This window comes from Apteryx mantelli, chromosome 4, assembly GCF_036417845.1.
Source record: "Apteryx mantelli isolate bAptMan1 chromosome 4, bAptMan1.hap1, whole genome shotgun sequence".
NCBI lineage: Eukaryota > Metazoa > Chordata > Aves > Apterygiformes > Apterygidae > Apteryx > Apteryx mantelli.
In genome coordinates, this window is record NC_089981.1 from 45263064 (window position 1) to 45281056 (window position 17993).

General features: G+C 40.7%; 1 protein-coding gene across 3 annotated transcripts in view; it reads right to left on the reverse strand.

Annotated features, from left to right (window-relative positions):
- MADD (MAP kinase activating death domain) overlaps positions 1 to 13865 on the reverse strand; it is a 61026-nt gene extending 47161 nt beyond the window's left edge. For all 3 annotated transcript variants that reach the window (XM_067296366.1, XM_067296364.1, XM_067296363.1), the window contains exons 1-8: positions 13663 to 13865; positions 8715 to 9329; positions 5651 to 5954; positions 5180 to 5311; positions 3809 to 3922; positions 3044 to 3124; positions 1188 to 1244; positions 245 to 423 (exon numbers count right to left, since the gene is read on the reverse strand). In XM_067296366.1, the coding sequence (XP_067152467.1) occupies positions 245 to 423; positions 1188 to 1244; positions 3044 to 3124; positions 3809 to 3922; positions 5180 to 5311; positions 5651 to 5954; positions 8715 to 9329; positions 13663 to 13724 (1544 nt within the window). In that variant the 5' untranslated portion in view covers positions 13725 to 13865. The remainder of the gene's footprint in view (positions 1 to 244; positions 424 to 1187; positions 1245 to 3043; positions 3125 to 3808; positions 3923 to 5179; positions 5312 to 5650; positions 5955 to 8714; positions 9330 to 13662) is intronic.
- Between the last annotated feature and the right edge of the window lie 4128 nt (positions 13866 to 17993).

Sequence of the window (17993 nt, forward strand, 5' to 3'; positions counted from 1 at the left end):
AACTATAGGAAAATGCAAGAAAAAAAAAAATCCCCCTCTCAACATGTATAATTATATTCATGCATTTAACAGACCTGACGCAAAACACTAACTGCTGCCCTTTTTCCCCCCCCACCCATGATGTGAAATGGAATCTGCAGCAGAACCAAGATGCTGCTTCTATCACAGGACCACAGAAGCATCTGTGCTGCCTTCAAGTGCAACCTTAATAAAGACTTAGCACTTCCTTTCCATCTAACCTCACCTGGTAGCCACATCCACAGAGTCCACATCATTGCCATAGATCAGAGGGTTGAATTCTGTGGAGGGAGTGGACTGCAAGTCACTCTGCGGTCTTCCCAGCAGCAGTGGCACCTCCTGCCCCTCATGGAACTTTTCTAGATTAAGAATGGGCTGAGTATTCAGACTCATGCTGGCCAGTGCCTGACAAAGGACAACATTACATACACACTCAGTAAGAGAAAAATTATTTAAGGAACAAGAGCAAGAGCAGAGCTGCCCTGCCCTTCAGGCAATCACAGCAACTGAGCATGCTCCCTTCATGTGTCTTAAACCATCTCTTCTCCTGCACTGAGCCAAGAAATATGTCCCTGTTCTTGTTTATGTGGACTATCCAAACAATCTCCTCAATGATGAGACGGTCCTGGAGCCAGTCAAAGGGTAGCACACAGCTCTGCACTGCTATATCATTCCTGAAGTGAAAACAGATAGTACAAATCTGACCACTAGCTGTATGGCATTCTGAACAACTTATTGGAGAGTTATTCCACATGTGTAGTTTGAATGCGCCTTGGGATGTAGAGGCCTTGAAACCTGCCTTGCAACTTGGCAGTTAGACTGGTGAGTTTGATATCCCAGGACAGTGTGTAGACATCTCCACACAGGCATCTGTCTGTATCCCTGCAATATTCCACTTCGCATCTGAATTAGGTCTTCATCTCTCCATAAAGCTACCATCCTCCTCAGCCCTTATAAATATCCTCAGGGAAACGCAGCATGGAGCAGCAGGACTGGAAATTTTGTCCTGGAGAGCCAAAACAATCCTAAATCTCCCTCATTTCTCCCCTTCGCCCACTGAGTCCTCATGTGTTTATTTTACAAATAAATAAAGAAAACAAAGCAAAACCAAAACACCAAAGGAAAAGGGTAAAATGTAAAATTGAGGGGAAAAGAGTAAAATAAAGAACCTTGTTGTCAGGAGTGAGCAGCTGTTGCTGAGTGATTGCAGTCATGCTAACCAGATACTGGAGGCAAGATGGAAGATCATATGATAACAGCAGCAGCCCATCAGAGCCAAGACGAACACATGACCACAGAGAAACAGATGGAGGGAAAAAAAAAATCTATTACTACCAAGTATCACAAATGAGAGGAAATAAAAAGGACCACAAAACAGGCATATTTTGGTAGAGAGGTCAGACTGCCCCACCCCCAAAACATCCATACCTAGCTACAGCTTCTTTGGAAAGTGGAAAGGCTCCTGTCCTTTTTGATACAGCTAAGAACTTTCCACTGCAGCTTAAAAGCAGATGCCCTGCTTTTTTTTTCTTATTGACACTAAGACCCAAAGGCACACCAGGGTGTTAATCTTAATGACATGGGCCTCAATTTAGTGTTCTCTACTTTGTACACCAACCAGCAGCCCTCCTTCTCCAGTGGTCAACTCTTAATGGCAAAGGATATAAGAGTGTTGCCTGTGTTTGGCAACTGGGGCAAACTGAGAATTTTAAAAAGAGGTGTTCAAGGAAATCACATTTTATTCTTCTGATATTCAGCTTTGCCCTAGTGAGAGAGTTTTGGTGAATAGTGCCTGAAATTGCAAGGCGGTGAGGCAGAAGTAGGGGAGAGATGGAACTAACAGAACTCCAAGCAATGCATTATTTCCATCTGTGCTGACAGGAGGTACTGGAGTATCACAAAGGTTACACACTTTGCTCTCCTGGTCTATGAGAAGAGAGAAAGAAGACCTCACCAGGTCAGTAACACACTTTACCTTTAGATACTGCATGCAGCGTGCATAAGGAAAACAGAAATAAAAGATAAAACCTGCTTGACATGATCAGCCAGGATGACCCAAGCTGATTAATGGCTTAGCAGAACCTGAGAGAAGAGATTGAGACCTCACATACAGATCTGTGAATGGAGGGAAAACAAAGATGATCATAGACAGACAGATCAAGTCAGAGTTTAAAGCCCACATGGCATATGTAAAGGAGGAATCTGGAACTTTCTGCACCAACTGAAAACAAGTTAGCCCCAAATGACAGCAAGAAACACAGAGACAACCTGCTGCATCCACGAGCGTTTCAAATTATCCCTCTCATTGCCAAGAAATTAATTGCAATTATACACCTCTGTGATCACACTTTGGCTTTTCCAAATCAACTCTCTGCTTTAAGAAAGAAAAGCAGCAACGGGATACCTACCACTTAACACCTGCATCAATTGATATTGCTCCCCAAGCTCAAAATGCTGCTAAGTTCTAACATGGCCACTCATACAAAACAGGCATCTTAAACAGGTTGACAGAAAGTTCCTAGTCCCGTGCTTCCACAACAAATGAGAGAAGTGAAAGTAGCAGAGACAGCAAAAGATGAAACAGGTAACAAAGATGACAATGAAATCCTTTGGAGAAAGTACAGAGAGATCCAAAACAAGATGAAAGTCTCAGATTTAGGCTAGTCAGGAGAAGGTGAGGTTAGAAAATAATCATATGGTTTATGGGCCTCAAAAGAGGAGGTCCCTGCAACTTTCTTTTTTTTTTTTTTTTAATTGGCCACTCCAGTGATTAGCCCACCTCCACAGAGGAGGAGACCTCTCCATGGCTGGTTGACTGAGGGGCACCTGCTTGAACAAGTGTATTCTAGCTTCCCTGGTACCCTACCCACATCCATCTGATGTGCCAGAGTACACACCTGCTTTTAACACGTTTTGCTTTACATTTGGTGACTTGCATTCTTGTCTGGTATAGCAGAACAGCGGTGCAAGACTACATCTGCAGAGTTCTACTGAAGCTAAGTCCTATTTCCAATGCGACCCTTACCTGTTTCAGATGCTTTTTCAGCTCTGAAGCTTCTGGTTCCGGCAGTGCTGGCAAAGATTCTGCATTTGTGGGAACGATTACCTGAAATTAAACACAGCAGCAAACTAAAAATTCCCTAGCTGTAGCCATCTCCAAACCAGAATCTCCTACATCTCCAACACACCAGAGACTGAGCAATAAAAGCCAGAAAAAAAAAGAAAAAAAAAAAACCCTGCATCAATACTTTCATTTTCACTTCTTTGTGGTTATTTACAGTATCACAAACAAGGGAGGAGTTACTTTATCTTTCACCACAGAAAAGAGAAGTTTGAATGAACCCACTCTCACCCTTCAGAATTTCCAATAATACGTAATGCACAATTCCCTTGAAATAGTTTTGCTCATGCCACAGTAGAAAGTGGGATACATGGTCCCATTTGAATCATGACAACCAATGCTGCTGGAAGGTTCTTACCAGATCCGATTTCTCACTATAAGAGACAGGGTCACAGTTACCCAAGAAGACAGCTTTAGCATTTCTTTGAGGATTTATCTTCCTATGAGGTAGTCAGATGGATTAACTGAAAACGAATGCCTTTTGAACAAAAGAAACAGGAACCTTGAGATACGAGAAGAAATGGAATTCTAAAATTTCTGAAAGGAATGGCAAAGGCAGACTGAGGCTGGCCTATAAGAACAGGCATTCTTAAATTCTCCATGGGCACATTGATGAAAGGGCACAGTTCGCTGGAAACAAAGCCACAAGTCCTGGTGGGCATCACTTACCTTATTGGTATCCAGGTCAATAAGCCATACATCATCAGGCATTTTAAAATCCAGTTTATAAAGGAAGAAACTTGCTGGAACACCAATGATGTAAGGTGTAGGAGCCAGAAGCAACTGAGAGAAAGAGACACTAATGAGGACAAGATCTTCATTAGATATCACACCCTTCTTCCCAAATTTTTAACTACAATCTGTTTACAGCAGGGGAGACAGCACACAAGGCAATGACAAAAGTCAGTGACTCCATACAATAGAAACACTAAAAAAAGATGAGTAAAAAGTCCTGCTTCTAAGAGCTTTATTTTTAATTTAGAAGAATCAGGTTCTCCCCCGTCCCCCCCAGGTGGGAACTTTTATATAGCTGAACGGCTCTTTGGAAAAAGCTTAGCTAAACTATCAGCTTGCTATGTCCATCACAGAGGGGAGAAAAAAAAAAAAAAAAAAAGATGCTCAGAGAAGAGTCCAACTGGAGAAGCTGCAAGTCACAGATGAGTATGCTCTCAGCTCAAATTGAATCTGTGCTGTTGTAAGGAAAAAGCCAAATTTACAAGGCTAACTTGGTTTCAAAACAGTAACATCTCTCGGAAGCACAAGAAATAGTAAATATTTTCAGATGCATGTGGAAAACCAATGGGGAGATTCTTGTTGTTTCCGATAAGGGGAGTTGGAGAGGAAAAGATGTAAATCAATAAGCTGTGCAGCAGCTTGAGACCAGCAGATTGGAAGATTAATTTATTATTTAAATCTAGAACACTTGGTTACCTCCAAAGGGCAGAAAAAAAAAGAAAAAAAAAATGCAGCAGCAGTTGCAGAATAGCACTGAAGTAATAAGATGGCCTGAATTCTGTCTTTCCAAACAAAATAATGAGCTCCTACAGAGACCTGAATATCAGCAAAACCCAGGCTTCCAGCCAAAAAGACTCAACGCTTCATATTTCTGAGGAGAATAAGTTGTAGGCAATGGTTTCCAAACTCTTTGAATCAATAGCCCTCAAGACTTCTTAAATATTGCTTTGGATCCTCCCCAAACCTTAATACTCAGCTTGGGGGAAAAAAATAAATAAATAAATAAATAAATAAATAATGCTTTTAATACTATTGGGGATCTATGACCTTCCAGTCCATTGTTTGGAAGCTACTGCTTTGAACCATACTATTCACTGAGCATGCTTTGAGGATATCTTAAATAAAACTTGTTACCTCTGATTTAAATAGTTACCGGTGCTCAGAAAACAGTCTCTGCAAGGCAGGCTTTGCTACAGTCCTTGAGAAGACAGTGGGGGAGGAAACAAGAACTACTCCCGTGCACAGCCAGTTTCAGACATCACAGAAACATCTTTTGCAAAAGGCTAATGAAGGAAAAATATGTACCTGTTCTGCAGAAGCCATGCAGGTAGGAAGGAGTGGGATCACTGGAAACATGTACTCTAATGGGTAGATCATAGCCACAAAGGCCATCACAGACATCGAGAGCGCATTATAATCTCGGGACTGCAATACAACCTGCAACCACAGAAACTCACAACAGCACAGAAGTAACCATTCCTTCTGATACTCCCCCAGGGGTATCCAAAGATCATACCCTGTAAGCCTCTGATTTGACTGCTGTGAGACTGGATGACCCTCCATTAGTCTGTCTGAAAACAAACTACGGATGCTTTTTATAATGATAGTAAAACCCTTCCAAATGGGAACTTCAGACAGAGCTAATCCTTGCTCCCCAGACAAAATGATTCTAGAGACTGCAAGGGACAGCTGTTCTACACATCTGGCCTACCTGGTTTTGGGCAGAGCAGAACTTCCCACATACCTATGAGCAAAGATCAACTCTTCCCTTCCTACCTTGTGCTCCAGGAGGATGCAGGTCAGCACCTGAAGACAGGCATCCACTCCCAACAACTCCAAAGGCAGATGTAATGGGAAATCCACTAAGGTGAAGCGGGATGGATCAGGAAGAGCAAAGGTCAAAGCTGGTTGCAACTCGTGTGGCAAGACTTCCACGTCCACCCGCTTCTGACCAGCCACAGGCATTGGTGAACGGAGCAGACGGTATATCCAGGCCTCAATCTCCCGCAAGTCATGTAGCAATGCACTGGACTTTTCTTCCACCAGCAGTGAGCCTGTGAAAATCCGCCACATGGTATCCCTGCAAAGTGAGAACAACAGGATTAATAGTTTGACAGCTCCATTTGACAGCCACTCTATAAGGCTCTTCCAGGAAAAGGGCAGAGATTCCCCAAATATTAAAAGATGCACCTAACAAACATTTGGCCACAAAACAGATGGGAAAGCTGGGATTTAATTTACTGAAACAACCACTGTGGAGAAATGTAACTCTTTCTGCAGTAGAAATAAATGGGTATGTCATCTTGGTCTGAAAGTTCATTCATTCATTCAAGTGGCTCAATAAGGTCTAGATCTCTGAAGACACTTGCCTTTCAGTGCCCTGGTGCTTGAAATCCAGCATGTGGCTTGGATAATCTCCTATCTAGTCCAGAACTACAGAAGCCTGATTGTGTTGCTTTCAGCAATCCTTCAGACTTTTACAAAAAGATAGGAAATAATAACCTGATGTAATTAAAAAACGCTTCACCAAGTTCTCCCAGATGTTTTGGCATGAAAAAATACTCTTTCACATCCTATCCTAAATTGTATTGCATCATTCTTCTAAGCTGTTAAGTAGCTGAATAACGTATAGCAGAAGTGGCTGCATTTCAGCAAGATTTAATTTCTTAAAGTTGTCTGGAAAGCATTTAAGTATCTTAGGGAAATAAACAGCAATTTTTTCACGCCCAAAGCCAGCAATCTGCAAACTTGTAGCTCACAGATAAGCCGGCCATAAAACATGTACAGCATTGCTCAGGGCCTCAGGAGACTCAAACCTTGTTTTTCTTGTCAGCCTCAGTTTCAAAGTGGATTGTCCATTTCAACCCTTAATGTTGTAGCACAGTGTGAGAGATGGCTGGGAATCTGCTCTAGCCACTCTGCAAAAACTTCAGCCTGGTGAACATCTTCAGTTACTGTAATAGATCCCTTAGGATGGTATGGCTCTAATTAGAAGTTCCATGTTACAGTTCTCATTCTCTCATTCTGTCTCACACACACACACGAGAGCACGCGCACGCGAACGAGAGCACGCAAGAAGAAAAAAAACAGAACAGGATGTCACTGGAGGCCTCAGAGAGGAGAAGAACAATTAGAATAATTTGGAGGGATCAAAACACAAACAATTTGAGGTTATTCTGTTTACATGACATTCCTCTTAGGAACTGCAATGTTTCTCATACTCCACTCTTTCTTCAGTTACTTACAATGCATAGGACATGATGCTGTTAACAGGCACGCTCAACCTTTTGCAACAGGTAAGGATTCAATTTCACCTTTATTCTGCCATCGTTGCAAAACCATTCTACTTTTCCAGGTAATGGCTTGCAAGCCACACGGTAATTCAGACCTGCTGCCTTAATCATCCCAGTGTTGTATGCTCAGCATTTCGCCTGTTGCCCTCCCCATCTGTCACTCAGTTGTTCTTCACTCTAAGAATGATTTCCAACAACAGTAAATTTTTCAAATACCACATGCTATTCAAACAACACCAGAATACATTAGCACCCCTTTCTAAACTCAGAACCGAGATCAGAGGGGTGAAGAAAATTGTGAAATTTAGCTTTTTTCCTGTATCAATAATAATCAGACTAAATCAAGTGACAAAATAAGTTCCTTTAATAAATATTCCTATTAAAAATATATTAGTTTTGCTCTGATAGAATCGTTCTTTCCCAACAGTCAGTGGATTCAAGTGACAAATGTGTTGATGCAAGAGTCAGTCATAAGCCCAGAACACTCTCCTAAAGCTATTCCAGGTCAGTAACCTGACTTGGATGAACTGCTCTGCAGACAAGGTCAGCCTTCCCCTTTCAACCAAGGGGTAATGAGCTTCTAGAGATGAAAACGGCAGATGTTCTGTCATTTCTTAGCCTTTGACAAGTTTAATCTGAAGTGTACCAAGCTACAGGATTCACATTATGAGCTCACAACCTCATCACTCTCACTATTAAGATATTTTCCTCCTTCCCCCAATGACTCATTTTGTATTTTCTCTTTTTAGTTAACGTATTGGAAAGGAACAATATCTTCCTGGAATGTAGGTGCCAGGCACACTAATACAAAGATATGTCTATGACAGATATAGATAAAGACATTGTTTCCTGCATACCCTACAGTGCAACAGCTTTTGTTCCATACCCAATAGCATAATAACAGGTAATAAAAAGTCACTGCAAGTTCCTGTTTAACTTGCTGTTGTCGTTCCCCAGTCCCATAGACTTCCTAGACAATTTCTTAGTTTTCTACTTCTCCTCCCTCTTCCCCCCAAATATTGTACCTTGCACTCTTTCAGCCATTCCTGCTTCTCTAGTCTTTTCTCTCCCACGCTGAAGTTCAGATTGTTTTTCCATAAGCTCATTAAGCACACTTTCATCATTTCCCTCTTGCCCCAAGTGGAAACGCTCCCTGTTATTTCTTGGCTGTTTCTAATTTGCCAGAGGATCAGTCTTGACGTGCACTGCCATGGAGCTCATATGGCAAAGCAGCAATCATAGTATCAGTGCTTAGCTTCAGAAAAGATCATGTTCAGTCAGTTGCTAGCAGGATCATGTCTCCATAGGCATATCAAAAACTAAAAATCATACCAGGTTACAGAACCAGAGAGAGAAGTCCTATAAAAATCACCACAAAAGTTTCCCTTTTTTACTGTATATATTTCTGGATTAAAACAGAAACATGTCAGCATTCAACCACCAGCCTCTTCTGCAACCAAACCTATAGCAACAATCAGCCATACAGAAAATTGCAGCCCTGGAAACAAACAGTGCAGGGGAAAAAGTTTTCTTCCACCTTAACATACCTCTGCACTCCACGAGGAATCCCCAGCTTCTTGCCCAACAGCCTCTCACTACAGCAGTCCACAAGTCTCTTGAGAGTGTACAGACACTCACGGAAAGTGGAAAAGAAAGGATAATGACTGAGGATACACAGAGAAGTCAGTGTGCTGTTCCGAGAGCGATGGCTGCCTTTGGCCAGACGTTTACTGCGTGGTGATCGATTCACATCTGGGGTAGACTCTGTACTTGGAGCCTGCAGTGAGGAACCACTCTCTGAACTCTCGGTGCCAGCTTCCTCTTGGGGGACAGATGTGTCCCCAGGTTTGGGGATTTTCTGACCCTCCCGAGCCCTGTGTCCCCCTGTGCCTTCTCCCTTCTCCTTGGGTACTCGCTTCTGGAAAGAGCGGTAGAAGTTGACACAGATTCCATAGCGAATTACACCTGTATCCTTGTCTGTGAGTGTGAATACGAAGGAAGTGTCATCACGGAAGCTCATACGCTTTTGCCGCACACTCAGGCATCCTTCTGGCTGACAAAAGAACACAACATCAGGCGGCAGAGGAAAGTCCACATGGTCTTCTAGAGGATAACGCCGCAGCAGCTCAGGTGTCTGAGCAACACTATCACTACTTGGCTGCCTGCAAAAAACAAACAAATAAGAAAACACACATGGATGATTAACGCCAAGAAAAATCTTTGGTGTCTCCCTATTAACATGTTAGGGGCCTATGGACTCAGTTTCATCTTCGGTTCTCCTCACTTCCTGCACCCAGAGAGAGTGCAGCTTCTCAGTCATTAGCCACACTGCCAAAGACAGAAAGGCAAGCAGGTACAGGGCCACAATTATTGCAGAAAGGTTAAAATAATAATAACAAAATAGGTCTACATCATTATCAAGGCCCAACAAGAAGCTACTCTGTTCAAATTTGACCAAGAAAAGGAATTTCAGGAGCACTGCATTCTCAGGGACACATCCCCTTGTGATATTTCCCTGAATTTAATTTCCAAAATGAACTTAACTGCACAGCTCTCTGGGTACTACTTGGGTTGGAAAGACATCCCCCTCCAAACATGACCTGCAGAAATATATACAGCCAGAGTAAAATGATCTCTATTTCAGACACTTAAGAATGAGACGAAAATAAGTGAGAAAATCCTACATCAGTTCCTGACGAGCGAGTGAAGAGTTAACAGAAGAAGTCTGCTGCCTGATATGCACAAGGACTGATATGCTCAAGGCTGCAGAATAGAAGAGTTAACAGGACTAAAGAACTCTGCCACCCGACAAGGCCGAGGAATCTGCATGGACCCCCAGGGAGGGAAGAAGCAATATGGAGGTGTTGTGGTCTTGCCTCGCTAGCAGGGTCCTTCCAAGCAGACAAACAAACAGTCCTGTGATTGCGAAACTCACAAAAGTCAGCAAAAGAAGTGTTTGCCCAGAGCCCCAGCTGTATAAAAAGAGACTTGGAAGCTAAGAGAGTTTGAGCAGGGATGGGAACGTGACCTGATCATCCTCTCTGGCTGGACCGTGAGTATTCCCCTCCCTCCCCTTTTCCCGGGACACTGGGTTAAGGTAACTCCTCAAGGTTGAGAGTCCTCTCACTAAGAGAGTGAACAAGAAAGTTTTCAAGTAGGGATAAGCAGTGCTTCCAATTATTAGCGCAGTAACTGACAGTTTCGGGTTATCCTTTTTAAATCAGTAATCGCATTATTTTAATAGATGTTACTAATCCAAGAGGTTGCACTGAGGAAATAAACATAATTTTATTACATTACTGTCTCAGTTGTTACTATCAAACCTTCATAGCACGACAGTTCCTAATTGGGAAAAAACAAGAATTTACTATGAAGCACTCAAATAAGTGGTGGAATGATGTGGTATGGTATTATGGTGGAATGGGAGATATTATAGACCTTACCATAGTCCCACAGAACATTATTTCAATGTTCTTATGATAAGAGGCACTATTCACTACCAACAGCATGCAGACCTATGCCCTCCTATTCCATCTAGCCCACATGACCTGTCAATTATGGTAACCTGTAAAGAGGATGTATTGGAAAAGTTTAAAAACCCCTAAGGGAAGAGTTCAAAACAATAATTTATCATAATACCCTGATCAGGCAAATAAAGATGGGCCCCGCTGGAGAGTAAAATTCCATGACAGCCAAGCAAGCCACACAACAATTTTTGCTGGCTACACAAAAGGAAGCAGCTGTGAAAGGAGTATGAGGATAACATAATATTCTTAATTGATGTATGACATATAATAGCCTTTAATTATTCCAGTAGAAATACACTATAACCACAAGCTAAATAGTACAGAGAAATTAAGAATGCTAATGCTTTTCCAGTAAGGAAGGGGGGCAGGGAGGGAGAGAGAAAGCAAGCACAAAGAAAACCAGCAAAAATAAAGCTGCCTTTAGTCAGATAAAAAGTTAACTGAGTAAGCAACCCTAGCATTCAGGAAAAAGCACTTTCATTTATTTGATGAAACATGTTACAACCTTTTTGGTTTTGGTAACCCTAAATGACACTGATAAAATTCTGGCATCCATTAAGTTAGAAACAGACTTACTAACAAATTCAGTGGACCCAAAACCTCATCTTGTAAAGTTTTCATTAAAAAGTTCTAGAAAATGTAGATACGTGTGTTTCTGTGTGTTTTTTAAGTAAGATTCAAAGGATAAGTTATACTACAAAAGCCAAGTAGTAGTATGTAGACCTATTTATTAGAGCTGTGCCCAACCTTTGTCCCACAACTCACTAATGGAAGTGTGGGAACACAAAGACACTGTGGGAAGTGGGAACACAAAGACGGAAAGGCAATATTGTTTATTCCTAATTTTCACTGGAAGAACAGACTTTAGTTTCTTTCAAGGTATTAACTGTTTTCCTGCTATCCCTTTTCCATGGAAGTTAGTGAATAACTGCCTGAGGGGTATTATGAGATTCACACAGTCAAGGAGGAGAAGTATGTCCCCAACATGACCTCTCTTCGGTTTGATCCATTTGCCATAAAATGTGAACTCACAGCATTTTTTAAAGTAATTAAGATTTAGTAAACATGACACTAAATGGGATGTAGGAGACCTGGCTCTACCATCATTCTCCTATGTAACGTCATACAAGACATTTTCTAACCTTGATACTTTAGATTTGCCCATTTCAAAATACAAGTGACACTTACCCTTCTTCTGTTAACTGAAAAGTGCAGGTTTACAAAACAAAAAAACCCAAGCAGGAATAGAATATTTTTATTTTACAGAAGAATAATCTCTGTTGTAAACAGTTCTGCTGATTGCAAACTTCCAAACAAATACAGCTCTTTATTAAACAGAAAGTAAACATGCTTTAGTAAAAAGATTTATTTATATAAATTAGTAACAAACTTCATACTGCCTGAACAGTTAAAAAATGAAATACTGTAACAAAACAAAAAAAAGCCATAAAAAGCTTTTGTATATTTTATTAACGGATGCAACTAATACATCATCTGCTGAAGAAGTGTCAAAAAAATGCTGGTATTGTTTAGAGAGTCTATTTTGGCAATAAAGGGTTTAAAGAAATTACATCAATGAAGTACCAGGGAAACTATGGTAAGTCCATGCCTTTGGAGTAATATTAACTACAAGCAGAAAAGCAGAGTCTTCACAGACACTTAGGAATGTTGTATCTGATAAAAGGGAAAACTTGCAAAAGACATTGCTGTTTGTGGCCAGCGCATAACAAGATGTAATGCTAAAGGCCACATAGAGTTCCTAAGGAATTCTCAGTAGCAGCTAGTTCAGTCAACTCTACCTCCCATCAAAGATATTTTTGCAAGTGTCTAATGAGACACTAGACCTCTGAGCAGTAGCCATCTAGCTACTACTGCCCAGCAAAAGGCAAGAGTACTGTACTGTAGGAGCCCAGAACTGATGCTAGTAAATCTCTAAGTGAGAAGATCAGACACTTTAAGCATCACTGGAGGAGCCAGTTAACATTTCTTCCCCTTCTTTTCCTAGTCAGGGACCCACATTGGAAAAGTGACAGTGTTTTCCCTCAGACAATATGAAATAACTAAGTTATTAAATTATTCTGCCCATAAATAAGGTAATACACACAGTTTTACTTAGGATTATGTAATTTCCTCCATTTAGCCTATGCAAACATTGCACTCTAAGTATTTTGAAAAGAAAGTAGGAAATAAAGCAACAGGCCAATGCACATAAATCACTGATATTTACAAATGAAAGTATAATACACTTGGGAACACTTCCATTAATTAGACTGGCAGAAAGTCACTGCATAAACTTTGAACAGAAAAAATTAACATTTATTAAGTGTCCATGCATTTGACAAATAGCATACATATCAACTCCACATTTCATATATGCTTTGAGTAAATAAGCCTTCAAAAAGATTGAATCAAATACATCCATAAACATTTTATTTGTTGATGGTTAATAAAACTTTTTTTAAAAAACATTCATGTCATTCCATATAAGGACAAATGAGTATTAGAAGGAGAACCAGCCAAGGAAGGCAAGTTTAAGGTTTTTAACTGGATTTACAGACTACATTTCAAAAGTTAGAAAAGTAGCCCAAACTAATATTTTACTTTCAAGTGACTTTCACTATTTTCAGTTTGAGGATCTGCCTGTCCCGATGTCAGTAGAAGCAAAGACTCTTAAGAAGTTCAGACACACAAGCTGCCACAAGCTGCCACAGAGTTGTATATAAACTACCCTTAGCCACCTTTTGCAGACTCCCAAAAAGGGGCCTGAAGACCACGAATTAGAAACCTTTGCCTTCACTAATATCTCTCAAAACATGCGTTAGGCCAAGCACATGCCCCCATTATGGTAGCATTCTGTATACAGACAGCACTTCCTCAGCACCAAGCAAGACCTCATCAAGGGATGCTAGGCTATTTGTCCTCTCTCCATTGCCCAAGCAAAAACATAGCTGAGAATCTTTTACATTACCTGGCTCCAATGATCACAAGGTAGTCAAGTAACCGAGGGCAGATTTTCTTTTTCTGCACCATTGTCCTTTTCCCTCCTCCCTATGTCATCTCAGTGAATTCCTGTTCATCGATCCAGCAGTCAGTTATTCAGTCAGTCACGGTCAACTGCCTTGGGGAACAAAATCTGCTTGGAAATGGTTGAGAAGTCCAGCCTATGTTCAAGAAAAGCAAGAGTGTCAAAGGAATGATCAGGAATACCAAATACATATAAATATAACTTCAAGATCTCAATTACATCCCCCAAAAGCCTCAGCTATCTGTGCAGCCATGGCCATCTACAGATTGCTCTTTCTCTTCATGAGTAAGAACCCACAAGCTGGTATTTAGTTCCACTTTGCCTTTTTTGAATTACTCATACTAATATACGTGCTCAACCAGGCCTAACTCCACACTGGTGCATTCTCAACCAGCACAGATATCAGAATGAGTATCTCTCATGAACATGCTTGGGAAACAAATCTACAAAGGCCTGGCTCTCAGCATAGCAACAAAATGCAGTTTATTTATGGTCACAAGTTGCATTAGGGTATGAGCTGCTAACGGGAAGACAGGAAATAAACATTAAATGTCAAGTTACCCTCAGTACTGGCTGATACTTCACTTAAGGTGGAAGTAGCAGCTGCTCTCCAGAGGATATGCACATAACAAAGCAAAACCATACTTTGGAAAAAAAAAGGTGAAGATGCCTAACTCAAAACACACACTATATACAAAGATGCAGAAGGAACTGAATAAGGCATTTCCTCTCAGGTGCGACTGTGAATACAAAAGAATAAAAAGGAACTTAGTGTGGTTTTGTTGTTGGGTTGTTTTTATTTTGTTTTAAGGGAACTGTTTGTGAATACACATAAAAGCAGAGACCTGAAAAACCACAGGAAAAGTACAAGAGAATGACAAGAAATATCCAGAGACAAGCACAGAAAAGCTCATCACTAGCAAGAAGTTACTCCTAAGATGGTTTGAGGCAGAAGTACTGTCTAGGCAAATCTCTAGGATTCCTACAGTGCTTAGGAAAGCAGACTGAAGAAAAAAAAAATGCAACTCATCTCTCTGAATTTTAGCTGTCTGATAAATGGAATATCTCAAGAAGGTGTAATATCAAGAGTAGCCCAATTAGATATAATGCACTTTACCCTCCCAGCCCTGGATGGGACCTAGGACAAGAGCAATCTCTGCAGTCCAGTCCCAAATGATGGTGATCCTCACCACTTTTTCTGTGGTAATAGAAAACACCACACTGCAGTTTGCAAAAGCAAAAGTGCTTCTTATAGATGATACAAAGCTGCCTTAACTTACTTTATTCCATTTCATTTATCTTGTCTATCTTCTCTTCCTTTACCATTTATTATCTGATACCCATGCCCCTCTACTGCAGCTACTTTCTCAGCTCATTTTATCAAATAAAATCTTCTTGGCACAGTTCACATTTTATTGCATCATTACTATTTGTCAATAACTAGACATTCAGAATTCAGTCAACACTGTAAAATTGTACTGTCCAATGCCACCTTTCATACTTTATTGAACACATGAAATTGTAATAGGTAACCTTACTTTTTCAGATTAAAATACTGTCTCAATATTCCTTATGTACATTTGAATACAATCTAAAAGCATAGCTCAGACACACAAACTGAATCAGAAGTCAACTGAGCAGTCCACTGAAAACATTATCAAAATATATTTTATATTAAAAAAATTGAACTGATTGCTTTTGGGGCCATATCATTAATGAGGTTTTTATTCCATTTCATGTTTACCTCCTAAGGCTATCACAGAATTAGGAAAATTATTACAGTACTAAAATCTTTCAGTTCTGCAACACAGTTTAGATTTTATTTGTATAAAGTATAATAGATTTACTAACAACCCACAAGTCTCAGCAAAATTAGGTAGTCTTCTTGATATTTCTCTCATTGCTTCACAACCAAAAGCTAGTTAAGGTACTGTAACTACCAGTATCTCTGAACCATGATCAAAGCCTAGCAGCATACTTGCTTTTTCCCAGCACTCTGATATATGTTTACTTCTTATTCCAGGTACAGAATTGGGGAAGTTCATTCAGCAGCCCTCCAAAAAGCAGTAAGAACTTTCTTGATTTCTAATGTCTCTGGAATGGTTGGAGCTATGCCCTAGCGATGCCATAGATCAAACTGAGTTTCTGTCAGGTTCTTAAAACAGCTGAGCACTTTCCAGAAAACATCACTAATATATATTGCAAGACAGGAAGACCAGACTAAGGTAGAGAATCTGCACTGGCCTTCAGTCTTCTTTGCTTGATTACTCATACTCTTAATAAAGCCATAGCTATAATCAGACATAAGAGGACAGAGGTTCCCTTTTGAAAGACGAAGTTTTGTCAGATTAGAGTAAGGGGTACAAATACTAGAACCAAGCTCGGTTTTCTTGCCTTCTCCAATTCAATCTCTTGCTTTTTCAGAGACCTAATATTTAAAAGTGATGAGAGTACTTAACAGCATTAGATCAATATTTGCTGGAACTCACCCTCCTACTTCTGGTTGGAATCAGACACCATGGTTTCATTATCTGTATGAGCCAACACAAACAGGCATTAGAGTCCTGCCTCTCTCTCCCCATCTGCCAAAAGCTTGCTTTTAGGCCAGTGCCATTCCCTCCTTTGTGCTGGTAGAAGTGCTTGTGCAGTTACACGGTGAACCAGATTGGGGAACTGATATGGATTAAAACTAACACCCTTCTTTCTCTTCCCTTACCCATCCCACTTTTGTTTTCACCACCTTATTTCTCTAACTTGGTTCATCAAGTGGACACACAAATGCTTACGCAGGCACAAAGCAGAGGTAGGAACTAGTAGGTAGGTGTATCTGGAATATTTGTTTTGACTTAATACAGTCACAGAACTATGAGATGAGAGCTTGCTTCTCTACAGGCAATGATGTAGGAAAGTAGTTTCTTTCTCAAAGAGCTTTGGTATTCTTCCTCCAACTCCTAGATTTTACAAACTAACTACAAAGGAATGGAAAGAAAACAGTAAAGATGAGACACCCAAGAGATCTGTCTGGATCTTTCTCCTGTTTCTCCTCTTTTGTGCTGGCCCTGAGAGGGTACAGGTTTTTCACTGACAGCCTGTTCTTTCTCTCAAGCTGCTCTAAAATCTAGGTTGCTTTTTCTGAAACAGTCTTCTAGAGTTGTTTGCTCTGTGCAAACATCTTGGATCCAGGCCTTTGAAGGCTGATTGTCACATAGTGCTCGAGAAGAAATTTCCTATAACTTCAGCTCAAGGAAGGGTTAAAACTAAAGCAGCTGAAGGCCACCACGAAGCTTAGCCATATTGCACAAAGGAAGGGGTCTCCTATCAGAGATCACCACATTTTAACGAAGCACACCTACTGGTGGAGAACAGGATGGCAAAAACTGGTGCTTTGCATCTACTGGAGCAGCTATCAGCAACACTTCAGCACTAGAGGAAACTGGCACAGCAGCACTACCACAAAGGCAAAGCACAGTCCCATGGCAGACCAGTAACTCAAGTTAGAAAGCATTCAAAAAACAACACAAACTACTGGCACAACTCTACATTTCAAAATTCCTAAAATACACAGGTTCTAGGTTGCAGAACAACTTCCTAAAGGACAATCTGCATGGTATTCTGCAATTTTAAGCTATTCCCAGATGTGAGAGTTTATATAAACACATAAGTACAGCAAGAAAAGCGCACACACCATAGAACAGATAGGGGAGCATGAAAGAACCGCAGAAAGCTGTACCTCAGTTCAGAGCCATCTGTGTCAGACCAATACCCCAGCATTAATGCTCTGAGAGACATTAATAGTGCAGCATCCCTGTCTTATCTACCCCATGGAGTCTTCAGCCTTTTTCATAGCATCTTTGCTTTCTAGTCATGAAGCTAGGGGAAAAAAGTCATTCAGTCAAAGAATAATTTGAACACAAGCTGTTAATACAGCTTAGCTCACTCACAGTCTTCTTCCTCACACAGAAGCCTCCACCTGTGACAGACCAGTCTTACACTCAACTGTATGGTAGTCAGTAGGTATGTAAATGACTCATTCATTTGAAAGAATGATAGGAAGACCTCAAAAGATTATTTTCCGACAGGTAGATGCTAAGCTCTGCCTTCCTAGTACTTGTTCCCTAGATTAGGTTGGTAACCAAAATGAGGCCTCTCCTTCCACTACCTCCAGCTTTTATCTGATATAAGGATTGCATTACATGTTCACCAGTGTATGGATACCTTCAAATTATAAACTGGAGTCAGTCAATTCAATTAGTAACTGAATGAGTGAAGAGCAT